The following is a 17494-nucleotide window of genomic DNA, read 5'->3' on the forward strand; positions in this document are numbered from 1 at the left end:
ACTGAAGAAAGAAATTAAGGAAGACCTTAGAAGATGGAAAGATCTCCCATGTTCTTGGATAGGCAGAACTAATATTGTCAAAATCGCCATACTACCAAAAGTGCTATACAGATTCAATGCAATTCCAATTAAAATCCCAATGATGTACCTCACAGAAATAGAGCAAGCAATCATGAAATTCAGCTGGAAGAATAAGAAACCCAGAATAGCTAAAGCAATCCTTAGCAGGAAGAATGAAACAGGGGGTATCGCAATACCAGAACTTCAACTATACTACAAAGCAATAGTAACAAAAACAGCATGGTATTGGCACCAAAATAGACAGGTAGATCAATGGTCCAGAATAGAGGACACGGACACAAACCCAAATAAATACAATTTTCTAATACTAGACAAAGGTGCCAAAAATATGCAATGGAGAAAAGATAGCCTCTTCAACAAATGGTGCTGGGAAAACTGGAAATCCATATGCAACAGAATGAAACTAAACCCCTATCTCTCACCCTGCACAAAAATCAACTCACAATGGATCAAGGACCTTGAAATCAGACCAGAGACCCTGCATCTTATAGAAGAAAAAGTAGGTCCAAATCTTCACCTTGTTGGCTTAGGATCAGACTTCCTTAACAGGACTCCCATAGCACAAGAAAAAAAAGCAAGAATCAATAACTGGTATAGATTCAAACTAAATAGCTTTCTCTCAGCAAAGGAAACTATCAGCAATGTGAAGAGAGAGCCTACAGAGTGGGAGAATATCTTTGCCTCTCATACTTCAGATAGAGCACTAATTTCCAGAATATAAAAAGAACTCAAAAAACTCTACACCAAGAATACAAATAACCCAATCAACAAATGGGCTAAGGAAATGAACAGACACTTCACAGAAGAAGATGTACAAGCAATCAACAGATATATGAAAAAATGTTCACCATCTTTAGTAATAAGAGAAATGCAAATCAAAACTACCCTAAGATTCCATCTCACCCCAATTAGAATGGCGATTATCAAGAACACAAGCAACAATAGGTGTTGGAGAGGATGTGGGGAAAAAGGTACACTCATACATTGCTGGTGGGACTGCAAATTAGTGCAGCCACTCTGGAAAGCAGTGTGGAGATTCCTTAGAAAACTTGGAATGGACCTACCATTTGACTCAGCTATCCCACTCCTCGGCCTATACCCAAAGGACTTAATATCAGCACACTACAGAGATACAGCCACATCAATGTTCATAGCGGCTCAATTCACAATAGCCAGACTATGGAACCAACCTAGATGCCCTTCAATTGATGAATGGATAAAGAAACTGTGGTCTATATATACAATGGAATATTACTCAGCTATAAAGAATAATAAAATTATGGCATTTGCAGGCAAATGGATGAAATCGGAGAATATCATGTTAAGTGAGATAAGCCAATCTCAAAAATCCAAAAAAGGAATGATCTCACTGATTAGCGGATGATGACACTTAATGGGGGGTGGGAGTGGGACAATAATGGAGGAAGGAGGGACTGTATAGAGGGAAAAGAGAGGTGGGAGGGGTAGGGGGGAAGGAAAAAAATAATGAAATGAATCAAACATCATTACTCTATGTAAATTTATGAATATGCAAATGGTATGCTGTTACTCCATGTACAAACAGAAACAACATGTATCCCATTTGTTTACAATAAAAATAAATTTTAAAAAAAGTTTTAAAAAGATATCTTTTAAATAAAGTATTTTTAAAAACAAACCAGAAAAGATTCAGGAGACCTCCCATCATACCACTGCCACGTGCAGACCATAGAAGTCATGTTCTCGAGATGTCCCCAAGACCTCCCTGCCTACAGACTGATCTACACTCCTGAGACAGTGCTTCTGCAATCAAATCCTCTCTCAAGACCAACATGTTTTGGTAAAGTTTATTTGGGGGAATTGATACTGCAGTATCAATTGCTAAAATTCTCTCAACTGCTAACATAGGAAAGAACACTCAAAGCCGTTAGTAAAATGTATTTAGCAGGATGTATCTGTGCTCATTTATACTCTCGGTGGGTTTTCATCTGATAAAGGCAATATAAAACTGGTGCTTGCCTAGCCTGTGTGAGGCCCTGTGTTACATCCCCCGCACCACAAAATAAGTAAACAAATAAATAAACAACTGATGACTAGGACATGGGAGAATTTCCAACTTGTACATAGAAAAAGAGTGAATTTTTGAACTTGTCACTTATTTTGAAAGTCCAATGAATAGGTTCCAAGGGTGTTGTACATCTATGCTTAATATTGTGCATTATTCTGTAAAGAATCTTCATGAGGTTAAGAACCACTGGCATTAAAGAAAATTACGTGTAATTACATATGATTTAATTTTAACAGCATGCAGTTGGTCAATGTAGTTGTTGAACATATTATTCTCTTTACTATTTAGCTACTCAGGAATATCATTTTTCTAGAATGAATTCTATTGATATAGTGAAGAACTGTTTTGCAAATAGCATGTTAGCTTGTCTTGAATAAAGTTTGGGATTTTTTTTATCTTAAAAATACCAACAGAGACATGTCAGAGAACACACATGTCCCTGTGGCTCCACTGTCAAATAACTTAATAAAAAGGAAAAGTGTGCCAGGCACAGTGGCACTTTCTATAATCAGTGACTCAGGATGCTGAGACAGGAAGATCACAGGTTCAAGGCCAGATTCAGCAAGTTAGCAAGGCCCTAAGCAACTGAGACCCTGTCTCTAAATAAAAAATAAAATAAGGGCTGGGAATGTAGATCATTGTAAAGTGTTCCTGGGTTAAATCCCCAGTACTGCCAGAAAAAATATTGAGCAAATACTCAAAAAGGAAAAAAAAAAAAAAAACCTGAAATAGAAAAACAAAAATGCAGTGTACTAGACAACACCAAGGGTTACTAAGACCTTCTCTCCACTCTAGAAAACAATTAGAGGGAAAGGATGAAGCATTTTCCCTGCCTTTCCCCAGTGCTGGAATGGAACAAGGGTCTCAAGCATGCCAGGCAGCACTATAGCTATGAGCTACATCCCCAGCCCTCCCTGCATCTTCTGTCTGCACCGAATTTCAGAGTCACCGAATGGCTGTGTTTGATGAGCTAAAACTCTTTACAAATTCTTCCAAGCGAATATCTCTGGCAAAGATATTCACATTAGCAAGTGACCAACCACATGAAATCCTCAGTGTGATTAATGGTTCCAAAGGGACAGTCAAGAGCTGAAATCATTAGGGTTAGGTGGCGTTTAATTAGGAAGTTGAGAAGAGGGATCAGCCTTTCCCTTCATGGAGTCACTGGTCAATCTTTTTTTGTGTGTGGGGGGGTTCCAAAGATTGAACCCAGAGGCAGTTTATCACTGAGCCACATCCCTAGCCACTTTTTATATAGATACATGTTCTATGTAGAGACAGGGTCTCTCTGAGTGACTTAGGCCTGCTAAGGTGCTGAGGCTGATTTTGAACTTGATATCCTCCTGCCTCAGCCTCGGGAGCTGTGGGTTACAGGTGTGTGCCACCACACCTGGCTGTCTCATCAATCTTAGTGTCACTAAAAGCAGCCATGTGACAAGTGGTGTACCATAGTCACTTTGAAATACATGGTACCACCAAGGAAATACTTTTCTGGAATCAGCTAACATGGAAGCTCAGCAAACCTTCATAGAGAGCCAGTTAACAGACAGGACAAGTGACCCATATTGCTCCACACATCGGAATCATTTAAAGTAAACAAAAGGCAGAGGGGTGTGATGCAGCTGTGTATGTCTGGTGAATATGGGAGACTACAGCATCAAAGGCAAGGAGAGCAGCTTCTGTGAAATGACTAAAACTATTTTGGAGATATTTTAAAATTTTAAGTATTTGATAACAAGGAATAATGAGGTTTGCTGGAAGCCATAAGTAATGTAAGGAAATGTCAGTTTTAAAGGGAATAGTATTGAAGGATATGATGCCTGGGGTTTGCTTTAAAATACTTAGGAGAAAGAAAGTAGAGATGATACGATGGAATCTTTAGAACTGTTGAGTCTGATGATGTGTGTGGAGAATCCCTATACTAATCATCTACTTTTGTTCCTTTTGGAAAACTTTATAGGGAAGAGAAATGTTTTTATCATGAGAATACAGAAGGCATGAGGTCTATTTTTGTTTTTAGGACAAGTTTCAAAGGGAGATGTGAGAGGTTTCAATGTACTCAGACACTTAATTCCACACACTACGTTTATACTAGGCCATGATAATTAAAATCCAGACCCACAAGACTGGCATGTGGGCAGTATTTATTTTAATGAAAGTTCAGTGAACCAAATTCAGATGCAAAAATAATGGAAGGAGTCAGTTGGACTCTCTCCTCCCAGATCACTTTTGCCACAGTCTTGAGTCCTTGGAAATACTTGGTAGAACATTCAGATAATACTTCCCATAAACTCCTGGAAAGAATGGATTTGCAAAGTCCATGCAACCTGGAAATTCATTTTTCAAACCTCAGGATGCATTTGGATGTCCAGGGGGAAAGTGTAAGAGAGGAAAATTGTTCCACTCAACAGCAACAGGAAGGCAGCTAGTGTTGCCACTATAAGGGCACTCCCAACTTCCTGAACATCTGGCTTGAAGGGCACACGGAAAGACGAAGGGAATTCAATCCCCTCCATGCTCATGACGGAGTAGTAATTCCAGAGCACGACAATCGAGATACAGCCGCTAGCAGCGATGTTCAGAATTCCTGAAACAACGAATGGGTTGCAGGTGTCGTCCTTCTGAAGGATTCCCATGTACACGTTCCTCAGGGCGAGGATAATGAAGGCTTTCCCCAAGAGCACCAGGATGTTGGCAGCCAGTAAGACGTGCTGAGCAACACGAATGTCAGGTGGAAGGAAGTCATCATGGTAGGTGTATCGGTAACACACTTTGGCATTGCTGATGTTACTGTCGCGGTGGTGGTAAATGCAGACTCTCCACATTCCCACACAGGCGACACCAGAGGGGGAGAGAAGGGGGTGGTTTATGTACCACATTCGCCACTCCACAAGGCCCATGGAAATGCCAGACAGGATCCAGCCTATGGTGGCAATGGCAAAGCCTGCTACTTGGTGATTAGCACTACTGACGAGCCAGACCATGGCGGCAGCATATGTATGCTTCAACTGCAAACAAATAAGGGCATTGTGAGTGTGGGATCCTCTTGCTGGGATGGACCCCCCTGGGGGAATAGTACTCGGACGGAAGGAATATATCCAACAAAGGAGGCATTTGCCCTCTCAGTCAGGTGCTGGGAGTGCAAGTTGAACAAACTTTGTTGAGGGCTGTGTGGCAATATTTGCCCAAAGCTTTAAAATGGGCAAACCCTCAATCAGTTCCACTTCCCAGCATTGGCCCAAAGACAATCAATCTGGCCAAAACATTTATTCACAGATATGGTCAGGAAAGCACTCTTTGTAATACTGAAAAACAGGAAACCACTTTAAGCCCAACAATAAGTTAAATCATTTATACTCCAGTCACTCAATGGAGCTGTGTGCCAACCCTAAAAATATATCAGTGGAATCATACAAGTTATAATATTTCATACCTGACCCTTTTCACTTAGCATAGTGGTTTCAAGGTTCACCCATGTTATAGCATATATAAGCATGTCCCTTTTTAGTGCCTAGTAGTATTCCTTTGCATGTACTACCATGCTTTGTTCACTCATTCATCAGTTTTAGACATCTGGGTGGGTTCTGTGTTTTGCCTGATTTAAATAATGTTATTGTAAACATGCATATATAAAATTTGGGGACAGGAGGAAGGAAAGATAATGGAATGAGACAAACATCATTATCCTATGTACACGTATGATTACACAAACAGTGTGACTCCACTTCATGTACAACCAGAGGATTGAAAAGTTGTACCCCATTTGTGTACAATGAATCAAACAAATAAAAAATAAAAATAAATAAAATGCAACCTTGCACATATGTTTTCATTTCTCTTGGGTGGATGCTGAGGGATGGAATTTGTGGGCCATACAGTAATTGTGCATGTAACTTATCAATATGGTGGCTGCACCATTGATGCTCCCACCAATAATGGAAGAAGATTCCAGTTCATTCATATCTTCTCCCATATTTGGTATTTGTAGTCGTTTTGATTATCAGATTCTAGTCATGATTCTATGTGACCAAAAGGAAGGTGCTCACAATACATCAATATCATGCTACCAAATAGTAGGTTTAATAGACATGAATTACTACTGGAAGGTTATCTGCTAAGTTATTAGGAGAAATTTTTGAAAGGGTTTCAAGGAAACCCTTGGTGTTGGGAAGCATCCCAAGGATTATGAGGTATTCTTAAAGCTATTGGTGTTGTGAAGCAATGCATAAATATGGAAAAGCAAACAAAATCTAACTGCATCCCTGAATGGATTATCACTTGGAAAACATCCATGTATCTACCATTCTGATAAAGTTACACAATATACCATTCTCTTGCTTTTCTTTACAGTTGTATCACGTCAGTGTGCAATCCAAACATCTTAATATAATTTTTCCTGTTTTTCAAAATAGGAAATGTGGTAGGCATTCATGTGTGACTGGCTTCTTTCACTCAATATTGTGTTTATGACACTCTAATTATGATTTTTTAAATTATGTATTTATTTATTTATGTCTCTATGTATCTACGTATGTCACACTGGCAATTGAACTCAGGGCATAGGGCATGCTCGGCAAGCACTCTACCAACTCAGCTATACCCAAGTCTAAGATTATGATTTTTAATAATGTGTAGAGTTCAGTATTTTTTGATATTTCTGTCATGATGGGATTATTTTGAAATGAGAATATAATACAAGGCTGGGGTTGTAGCTCAGTGGTAGAGCACTTGCCTCACAAGTGTGAGGAACTGGGTTCACTTCTCAGCGCTACATATAAATAAAAATTCATTGACAACTCACTCAAAATATTTTTAAAAACGAAAAAAATACTTCAAAAAAAGATGTCAAGCAACAGAAGATTAATTAATTCTAGTACATACAGACACCTTAGTGCCTACTATATATTACAGTAATCCATTCACTATAATAGATTTCAAGAGTTAAAGCAGAAGAGAATTAAGGAATATGGGGGAATTCCCATTCAATCTCCCACTTCTTGGAACCTACTTGAATGAACAAACCCAAGAAGTGGGGTCGAAGTACCTGGGCATTAATGTTCCCACTAGTGTTATTGACAGTAGGAATAAGGAAAATCAGGAGGCCACAGGCATATGAAGCATCGGAAACTGCTTAAGTAATTCCATAATTCAACAAGGGAATCCTCAAAAATGCTTTAATAACAGGAAATCCTCACTGTATGCTAAGCAAGAAAAAGAATGCAAAAGAATTCATAGACATGCATACATATAGAGCTAAAGATATTCTCATGCATGTGACTGTACATGACCTGGGCATTTGTTTCTAACATGCATACACATGTACACGTGTAAAGGATTGGAAGGCAGTACTTTCAAATGTTGCCTCTTATAAATATTTATTCTCCACAATCTTTTTTGTGTGTTCCAATCTTTCAGCACTAAACACATGTTACATACAAAGGATGTTCTATTTGGGGGAAGTATGAGATTTAATGCAGTATATTTAAAGCTACACTTTCCATGTGCCCTTGGATATCTCTTGGGTTATGGTTAATAAGAGTTCCATGTCTTATCTTTGAGAGAATCCACTGCAGAGTAGTATTATACCAGGTCAAATCAACAACTCACCAGTAAGAAAACAAGGCACATACACAACTTTGTGGATGAAGGACGTTATAGAGACTCAAGTCCAATCAAGTATTCTCAAGGTACTATTAACCAAGGATTTCAAATACTTCTATTTCCAGCTATATACTTCAATACAACCTCTGGTACCACAGGCAATGACTTGGGTAGGCCAGATAGTTACAAGGATTACCATCTCAAACAACCGTTCAATCATGAAAACAGGAACTAATGTTGATTTTGAAAGTTGTTCTTAAAAAGTTCAGTTATTTAATACTTCCTAATTAGAAATCAATAAGACAGGCCACTTCTAAGCATCACCCGGATAAGTAGGCTAGCTTTCTCTGCCAGGTTTATAAACTAACAGTGAACGTAATGGCCGCCCGAGGGAGAGAAACACATCTACAGTGAGCTCAGCTATGCCAGTGACAGGTAAGGATTCAGAGGAGCATTGGATCACACTGTACCGTGGCCGAAGGATCGGAAATTTCTGGGGCAAAACACCGTGGGTAAGGGCCCTCTCCAGACACCAGATGGAAAGAATCCTCGAGCAGAGAGCGGGCAAAGGCTCCTCTGGAGCCACAGAAGCGAGGGCCGACGTGGCCTCCCCGGCAGGCCGGACAGACACGGTCGGTGGAGCGATGAGCAGGCGCCGCGATCAGCCGCACAGCCCTTGCGCCCACACCCCTCAGGGCCCGTGAAGAGACGCCGCGAATGGGGGGGGGCTCCTTCCACCCCTGCCCCGGGAGGGAACCGGCCCGAGGCCTCGGGCCTGGGACGCCGCCTTACCTGGGTGGCCGCGGAGGCTCCTGCTGCGCGCCCGGCGTCGCCTCTCCCGCACCCGTTGGGCCTTGGCCCTGGTGGCCGTTAAACCGCTCGCGCCACGCCTGCGCCAACCCACCTGCCGCGTTCCCCGGCCCCGCCCAGAACCCCACCCCCACCCCCACCCCAACAGCCCGCAGTTCCTATTCCGGGGAACCACCCCGCTCTTACCCCGCTAGCAGACCGCTTTCTCCCTCACCTCACACCCATCCAGTCCCTCTCCGAGGGACCCGACCCACAGCCTCGATGGCAGCATGGGTCCCCCAGTGCCACAGGACCCCGAAGTCAATGGAGCGGGTGCACTGTGGACGCCGCTCACCTGCAGACATTTCCAGCCGAGCTCACCCTTGCTACCCGGCCTTCCGACTAGGGCAGTTTCAAGCGCCAGATCCGACCGAGGGGGCATGACCCACGATCTCAGGGGGAACCTTGACTTTGGTTTCTGAGGGACAGCAATTGCTCGCCTAGTGGGAGGGAGCCTTGGAGGCTGGCCGTGGGGCGGTCCGGCCTCACAGGAGCCTAGGCCACCGGGGCCAGCAGGCAACAGGAACCACCGGCGGTTCCTTGGTGATGGGGTGCCTGTGATGTTTTCAAGGCGAGTGGTCGAAATGGGGACGTCTCCTGGGGTTCGGGGACAGTTCTAAAGCCACATTCCCGGATGACACACGGGTGGGAGGAGTGACGCTCCGCACACCACAGGAACTTCTGGGGCCCGGTTTCCAGCAGGGCACCTCAAACACTGAGGGACCAGACGTCTTGCGCGGGGAAGGGTGGAAGAGAGTGCGATCCTTCCTGGGTGGGTGGTGACGTGCATCCCCAACGTGTGCATTCCTCTTTCCCTGGGAGGGTCCTGAAGCGGGAGGAGGTGGAAATCAGGAGCACCGGCCTGCTCAGAGCACGGCCCCGGTCGGTTTGCTGGCTTTCTCTCCCGCGCTTCGAAACTAACAGTGAACGTCCCGGCCTCCCGAGCGAGAGGAAGGCATCCGCGGCTGTGCCAGTCTCCTGTCAGCCCTCGGGAGGGCACTGGATCCCGCTGTCCCTTCGCCCAGCGCTCTGAAACATTTGGGCCAGCACACCGTTTGGCGGTCTCGTGCTGCCACCGTGTGGACAAGCGGGAGAATGCGCTTCGAATGGGGAGGCAGGGAAGAAGTCCAGAGGGGTTCTGACCCTCTGCAGGTCTCCCGGGATCCTGGCCCACGCGTCAGATGAAAAGGATGACAAGCTGGGAGAGCTCAGAGCCTGCCGTGGGTGAGGGCCCTCTCCAGACACCAGATGGAAAGAATCCTGGAGCAGAGAGCGGGAGGAGACCAGAGCCCAGGGGTGCCGGGTGTCATCCCCTGGAGATTTTGAGTCCCCTGGCAGGAGTGGGACGAGGAGCCGGGTGCCGGCGCGCTCTGAGGGAAGGCCTTGAGGCGCCCGCCGGGGACGCGGGTCTCGGGGCTTAGCCTGGCCTGTCTCTCCAGAGACCTGCCTCAAGGCTCACAGCCGGCTTGCTGACCGGGCCGGGACACTCGGGTTGCTCGACCATCCACCCCGTCTGCTTCTCCCACACAAGGTTCCCGCACACCACCCTGCGGTGCCACTGCACAAGGTACATCTGCTGCCCGACGTCTGGGGAGGCCGAGGCAGGAAGGCGTCAAGGCGTCGGCAAGCCGCCTTCTCCAAGAGGAGCCCCAGCCATTTGTGCCGCCCACGCCTGAAGGAACCCACCTGCCCCCGTCCCACCCCGACAGCCTGCGTTTGCGATACCCGGGAACCACCCACCCATTCCCCCACCCCCAGCACAAAGGCTTCTCCCTCACGCGATAGCACTCGGATCCCTTTCCAACGCATGCACACAAGGGCTTGGACGGCAGCATGGGTCCCTCTGGCACAGGAAGCGGAATCGCGTGCGGCACCGCGCACAGCGGGGCGCCCTGCCCCTGCACAAAGTGCAACTGGAGCACAGTCCTCCCTCGGTGCCAAGGCTTCCGACTAGGGCAGCTTCAGTGTGGGGCCGGACCGAGAGGGCAGGCCCCTGGATTGCGGGCCTATGCTGACTCTGGATTGCCAACGATGGCATCAGAGAGGAACGATGGTTGCAGAGAGGAAGCCTGCGGGCCTGGGTGTGGTGCGGTCCTGCTTCCACCGAGCCAAGGCCAAAAGGGCCAGGAGGGAACAGGAACGACCTCCGGGTCCAGGCTCCCGGGGTGCCTGTCGTGTTGTTTGCTGGAGTGGTTGACATGTGGCCCTCTCCTGGCATGCGGGCAGAGTTCTGAAGCCTGATTGCGGGTAGGCACACACAGATGGTAGGAGGAACGTTCCACGCACCACAGCAACGACACGGGCCCGCTTTCTAACAGAGGTGGCAGGAGACATCTCGCGTGGGGAAGGGCGGACGGGTCCACAAGGTCCGTCCGGGACGGGGGTGTTATCCTTCCTGGGCACGCGGACTCCTCTCCACAACGAAGGGGCACGAGCCAGGAGGCCCTAGTCCCGGGCGACACCCGGCTATCTCAGAGCATGGCCCCCATGGGGGCGCTGGGATTCTCTCGCGGGTCCACAAACCCACAGTGATGGGGAAGTGGAGCGCATCCTAGGTGCAGCTCAGCTGGGCCTGTGACAGGTCAGCCATGAGAGAGCACTGAGGACCCCCGTCGCCTCGCACACCACTTGAAGCTTCGGGGCCAGATCGCCGTTGGGCGGGATGGCTCTGCCACGGTGTGGACGAGAGGATGAAGGTGCTTTGAACGGGCAGGCGGGGAGGAAGCCCAGAGTGGTCCTGTCAGTGTGCAGCGTGGCCGGCATTCTTCACCACTTTTCAGAGACAAAGGAGGACGAGTCGGGAGGTCACAGCAGCTCCCCCGTGGGTGAGGGCGCGCTGCAGAACCCAGATGGAGGGAAGCCCCGATGAGAGCGCGGGGGGAGAGCAGACCCCAAGAGTTCCGGGGGTCATCCCCTCCAGATGTGGAGTGCCCTGGCAAAAGAGGTGTGTGGATCGCAGGATACAGGAGTGCACTGAGCGCAGCCCACGGCCACTTACTTGGGACCCGGGTGTGCGGGGCCTGCCTGGTCCCCTCCTCCCTAGGCCTGCTTCAGGTCACACCGGTCGCTCTCACGTCCACCTCTGGGCTTCTCCTCCCGCCCCCGGTTTCCGGCGCACTGCCCCGGGACACTCCGTGCTCCAGGCACATCTCCTGCACGAGGCTGGCAAGCTGTCGCTGAGCCCACTTTGCCCAGAGGGGCCCCGCCCAGGAAGTGACTGATGCCTGGCTTAGGGCGTTCAGGGAGAGCAACAGAGCAAGAGCCTTCCACAAGTCGGCCCGGGGGCAGAGTTCCCACACGCGGGCGCGCGCGCGCGCACACACACACACACACACACACACACACACACACACATCCCCCGTCCCCACACCACCACCCCAACCCCCGCGACGCCCCTGCACCCGAAAAGAAGACAGTCCAAGGACCAGGCCATCAGCCACGAGCACCCAGGGGACCGAGTGCCATGGCCGCTCTGAAGAAGAAACGGGACTGAACGCGTCCCGCCCTCCCCGGTAGGCTGGCCAGATGCGGCAGGGCGCTGATGCTCACGGCCCCTCCAACACATGGCTCAGGGCCTGGGAAGAGATGCCAGTGGGAGTGCTCTTGCCCCCTGGCCCAGGGGGGCAAGAAAGTGACAGGGACCAGGCCTGGGATGTGGCCTTGCCTGGCACGCTGAAGAGACTCATGCTGTGCGCTCAGCCTCCCCTGTGCACCACGGGCAGGGCCAGGAGGCTGCTGGCGCCACGCCTGCGCCAACCCAGCTCCCGCTGTCCTAAGCCCCGCCGCCCGGCCCCAACGGCCCCGATTCACCCTTCCGGGAAACCACCCCAGGGTTCCCCGCTGGCCGAGCGCTCTCTCCCTCACCGGGAGACGCTTCAAGTCCCGGTCCCAGCCATCAAACCACCAGGCTGGATGTCAGCATGGGCGCCTCCACACCAGAACCGCAAGTGAAAGTAGCACGTGCGGTGAGGACACCCTTCCCCTGCAGAGATTTCAGCTTGAGCGCACCCCTGGGTGCCGAGGCCTCTGAGAAGGGCAGAATCAGGTGTGGGGTCTGACTTGGAGGGCGAGCCCGGTCATTCCCGACCAACGCTGCTTGGGGTGCTGGAGGACAGCAGTGGGTTGCACAAGGGAGTCTGTGGGCCTGGATGTGGGTCGGGCCAGCTTCAGAGTCGCCTGCTCAGAAATGGCTAGGAGGGAACAGGCACGACCGCTTGTTCCTTGGTGACCCGGGGCCTGTACCATTTTTCTGGGGCAGTTGAAATGGGGACGTCTCCGGCGATTTGGAGACACACGGAACGCCCGATATCTGGACGGCACGCAGCTGGAAGGAGTGACGCTCCTCACCCCACAGGGACCGGGCGGGCCCGCTTCCCAAGGCGGCACCTCAAGCACCCAGCGGGGAGAAGGCTCGCCTGGGGAGGGCTGGACCAGGAAACAACGGAACGGGGGGTGGGTGGGGCCGTGTTGTGCTCCCAGGACTTGGGGATTCCTCTTTCCCGCGCAGGGACATGAACAAGGGGGGGTCCAAACGCGTAGCAGAGGCGGTCTCGGAGCACGACCCCGGTGGGTGAGCTGGCTTTCTCTCCCGTGTCCCCAAACTGACCGTGAACTTCCCGGCCTCCCGAGGAAGAGGAAGGCAACGGCCGTGCAGCGCGGCCGTGCCCGTGACGGGCGGCCTTCGGGAGGGCGCCGGATGCCACCTTTCCGTGGCCCAGCGCTCTGAAACTTGGGGGCCAGCACACTGTTTGGCGCTCCAGTGCTGCCACCGTGTGGACACGCGGGAGAATGCGCCTCCAAGGGGGAGGCAGGGAAGAGGTCCGGAGGGGCTGTGGCATTTTGCAGGGTTTCCCGCCTTCTTTTCCACTTGCGAGAGCAAAAGGAGGGCAGGGCGGGAGATCTCAGGGACGACGGTGGGTTTGGGCGCTCTTCGGACACCAGACTGTCAGAATCCCCGTGAAGAGCGCGGGACGAGAGCGGACGCCGTGGATTCTGAGCCTCAGCTCCGTGAGAGGGTTGAGACCCCTGGCAGGAGGGGTGTGGAGAGCAGGACCCGGGAGAGCTCCGAGAGATGCCCCTGGACCGCCAGTCTGGGCCACGGGTGTGCGGGCCTGGCCAGGACTGTTCTTCCCCATCCTGCTTCAGGGCTCCACGCCCACCTGGCTGAGCCGCTCAGGACCGGCCGCTGGCTCCGCGTCCCGCCTCCCCCCCCCCCCCACCACCAAACCTAACCTAGGCTTCTCCTCCGTGGTCCCCAGGTTCCGCAGTACTGCCCTGAAGTGTCGCGGCTCAAGGGCCGTCTTCTGCCCACCCCTCCGGGGGCTGAGGCGGGAGGGTGGCAAGCCGTCAGCCAGTCGACGTGACGAGGACGGGCCCCGGGCAGCGGTGCCGGCCACAGGGAACTCCTGGGACAGGAAGGCTGGGGCCGGGGTGGGCGTGGACAGCGACGGCCTGCCTCCGGTCGGGCCCCGGGGACCGCGACCCCGGCACCCGAGACGGAGGCAGTCCGAGGGCCAGACCGCTCTACACCCGAGGAGCCAGGGCTTGGCGGGCAAAGGCTCCTCTGGAGCCACAGAAGCGAGGGCCGACGTGGCCTCCCCGGCAGGCCGGACAGACACGGTCGGTGGAGCGATGAGCAGGCGCCGCGATCAGCCGCACAGCCCTTGCGCCCACACCCCTCAGGGCCCGTGAAGAGACGCCGCGAATGGGGGGGGGCTCCTTCCACCCCTGCCCCGGGAGGGAACCGGCCCGAGGCCTCGGGCCTGGGACGCCGCCTTACCTGGGTGGCCGCGGAGGCTCCTGCTGCGCGCCCGGCGTCGCCTCTCCCGCACCCGTTGGGCCTTGGCCCTGGTGGCCGTTAAACCGCTCGCGCCACGCCTGCGCCAACCCACCTGCCGCGTTCCCCGGCCCCGCCCAGAACCCCACCCCCACCCCCACCCCAACAGCCCGCAGTTCCTATTCCGGGGAACCACCCCGCTCTTACCCCGCTAGCAGACCGCTTTCTCCCTCACCTCACACCCATCCAGTCCCTCTCCGAGGGACCCGACCCACAGCCTCGATGGCAGCATGGGTCCCCCAGTGCCACAGGACCCCGAAGTCAATGGAGCGGGTGCACTGTGGACGCCGCTCACCTGCAGACATTTCCAGCCGAGCTCACCCTTGCTACCCGGCCTTCCGACTAGGGCAGTTTCAAGCGCCAGATCCGACCGAGGGGGCATGACCCACGATCTCAGGGGGAACCTTGACTTTGGTTTCTGAGGGACAGCAATTGCTCGCCTAGTGGGAGGGAGCCTTGGAGGCTGGCCGTGGGGCGGTCCGGCCTCACAGGAGCCTAGGCCACCGGGGCCAGCAGGCAACAGGAACCACCGGCGGTTCCTTGGTGATGGGGTGCCTGTGATGTTTTCAAGGCGAGTGGTCGAAATGGGGACGTCTCCTGGGGTTCGGGGACAGTTCTAAAGCCACATTCCCGGATGACACACGGGTGGGAGGAGTGACGCTCCGCACACCACAGGAACTTCTGGGGCCCGGTTTCCAGCAGGGCACCTCAAACACTGAGGGACCAGACGTCTTGCGCGGGGAAGGGTGGAAGAGAGTGCGATCCTTCCTGGGTGGGTGGTGACGTGCATCCCCAACGTGTGCATTCCTCTTTCCCTGGGAGGGTCCTGAAGCGGGAGGAGGTGGAAATCAGGAGCACCGGCCTGCTCAGAGCACGGCCCCGGTCGGTTTGCTGGCTTTCTCTCCCGCGCTTCGAAACTAACAGTGAACGTCCCGGCCTCCCGAGCGAGAGGAAGGCATCCGCGGCTGTGCCAGTCTCCTGTCAGCCCTCGGGAGGGCACTGGATCCCGCTGTCCCTTCGCCCAGCGCTCTGAAACATTTGGGCCAGCACACCGTTTGGCGGTCTCGTGCTGCCACCGTGTGGACAAGCGGGAGAATGCGCTTCGAATGGGGAGGCAGGGAAGAAGTCCAGAGGGGTTCTGACCCTCTGCAGGTCTCCCGGGATCCTGGCCCACGCGTCAGATGAAAAGGATGACAAGCTGGGAGAGCTCAGAGCCTGCCGTGGGTGAGGGCCCTCTCCAGACACCAGATGGAAAGAATCCTGGAGCAGAGAGCGGGAGGAGACCAGAGCCCAGGGGTGCCGGGTGTCATCCCCTGGAGATTTTGAGTCCCCTGGCAGGAGTGGGACGAGGAGCCGGGTGCCGGCGCGCTCTGAGGGAAGGCCTTGAGGCGCCCGCCGGGGACGCGGGTCTCGGGGCTTAGCCTGGCCTGTCTCTCCAGAGACCTGCCTCAAGGCTCACAGCCGGCTTGCTGACCGGGCCGGGACACTCGGGTTGCTCGACCATCCACCCCGTCTGCTTCTCCCACACAAGGTTCCCGCACACCACCCTGCGGTGCCACTGCACAAGGTACATCTGCTGCCCGACGTCTGGGGAGGCCGAGGCAGGAAGGCGTCAAGGCGTCGGCAAGCCGCCTTCTCCAAGAGGAGCCCCAGCCATTTGTGCCGCCCACGCCTGAAGGAACCCACCTGCCCCCGTCCCACCCCGACAGCCTGCGTTTGCGATACCCGGGAACCACCCACCCATTCCCCCACCCCCAGCACAAAGGCTTCTCCCTCACGCGATAGCACTCGGATCCCTTTCCAACGCATGCACACAAGGGCTTGGACGGCAGCATGGGTCCCTCTGGCACAGGAAGCGGAATCGCGTGCGGCACCGCGCACAGCGGGGCGCCCTGCCCCTGCACAAAGTGCAACTGGAGCACAGTCCTCCCTCGGTGCCAAGGCTTCCGACTAGGGCAGCTTCAGTGTGGGGCCGGACCGAGAGGGCAGGCCCCTGGATTGCGGGCCTATGCTGACTCTGGATTGCCAACGATGGCATCAGAGAGGAACGATGGTTGCAGAGAGGAAGCCTGCGGGCCTGGGTGTGGTGCGGTCCTGCTTCCACCGAGCCAAGGCCAAAAGGGCCAGGAGGGAACAGGAACGACCTCCGGGTCCAGGCTCCCGGGGTGCCTGTCGTGTTGTTTGCTGGAGTGGTTGACATGTGGCCCTCTCCTGGCATGCGGGCAGAGTTCTGAAGCCTGATTGCGGGTAGGCACACACAGATGGTAGGAGGAACGTTCCACGCACCACAGCAACGACACGGGCCCGCTTTCTAACAGAGGTGGCAGGAGACATCTCGCGTGGGGAAGGGCGGACGGGTCCACAAGGTCCGTCCGGGACGGGGGTGTTATCCTTCCTGGGCACGCGGACTCCTCTCCACAACGAAGGGGCACGAGCCAGGAGGCCCTAGTCCCGGGCGACACCCGGCTATCTCAGAGCATGGCCCCCATGGGGGCGCTGGGATTCTCTCGCGGGTCCACAAACCCACAGTGATGGGGAAGTGGAGCGCATCCTAGGTGCAGCTCAGCTGGGCCTGTGACAGGTCAGCCATGAGAGAGCACTGAGGACCCCCGTCGCCTCGCACACCACTTGAAGCTTCGGGGCCAGATCGCCGTTGGGCGGGATGGCTCTGCCACGGTGTGGACGAGAGGATGAAGGTGCTTTGAACGGGCAGGCGGGGAGGAAGCCCAGAGTGGTCCTGTCAGTGTGCAGCGTGGCCGGCATTCTTCACCACTTTTCAGAGACAAAGGAGGACGAGTCGGGAGGTCACAGCAGCTCCCCCGTGGGTGAGGGCGCGCTGCAGAACCCAGATGGAGGGAAGCCCCGATGAGAGCGCGGGGGGAGAGCAGACCCCAAGAGTTCCGGGGGTCATCCCCTCCAGATGTGGAGTGCCCTGGCAAAAGAGGTGTGTGGATCGCAGGATACAGGAGTGCACTGAGCGCAGCCCACGGCCACTTACTTGGGACCCGGGTGTGCGGGGCCTGCCTGGTCCCCTCCTCCCTAGGCCTGCTTCAGGTCACACCGGTCGCTCTCACGTCCAC

The 17494-nt window shown here is 53.3% G+C and overlaps 1 protein-coding gene and 1 long non-coding RNA gene across 2 annotated transcripts in view; one reads left to right on the top strand and one right to left on the bottom strand.

Annotated features, from left to right (window-relative positions):
• The window catches only part of LOC306650885, a 461164-nt gene that overhangs the window by 277709 nt on the left and 165961 nt on the right, over positions 1–17494 (top strand). The window lies entirely within an intron of this gene.
• On the bottom strand, positions 3436–5588 carry LOC306651544 (claudin-34-like). Its single transcript, XM_079124225.1, has one exon. The coding sequence runs from the start codon at positions 5110–5112 to the stop codon at positions 4471–4473; it is 642 nt and encodes a 213-aa protein (XP_078980351.1). The 5' UTR covers positions 5113–5588; the 3' UTR covers positions 3436–4470.

The sequence above is a fragment of the Sciurus vulgaris genome, assembly GCF_902686455.1.
Source record: "Sciurus vulgaris genome assembly, chromosome: X".
In the NCBI taxonomy this organism is placed as follows: domain Eukaryota; kingdom Metazoa; phylum Chordata; class Mammalia; order Rodentia; family Sciuridae; genus Sciurus; species Sciurus vulgaris.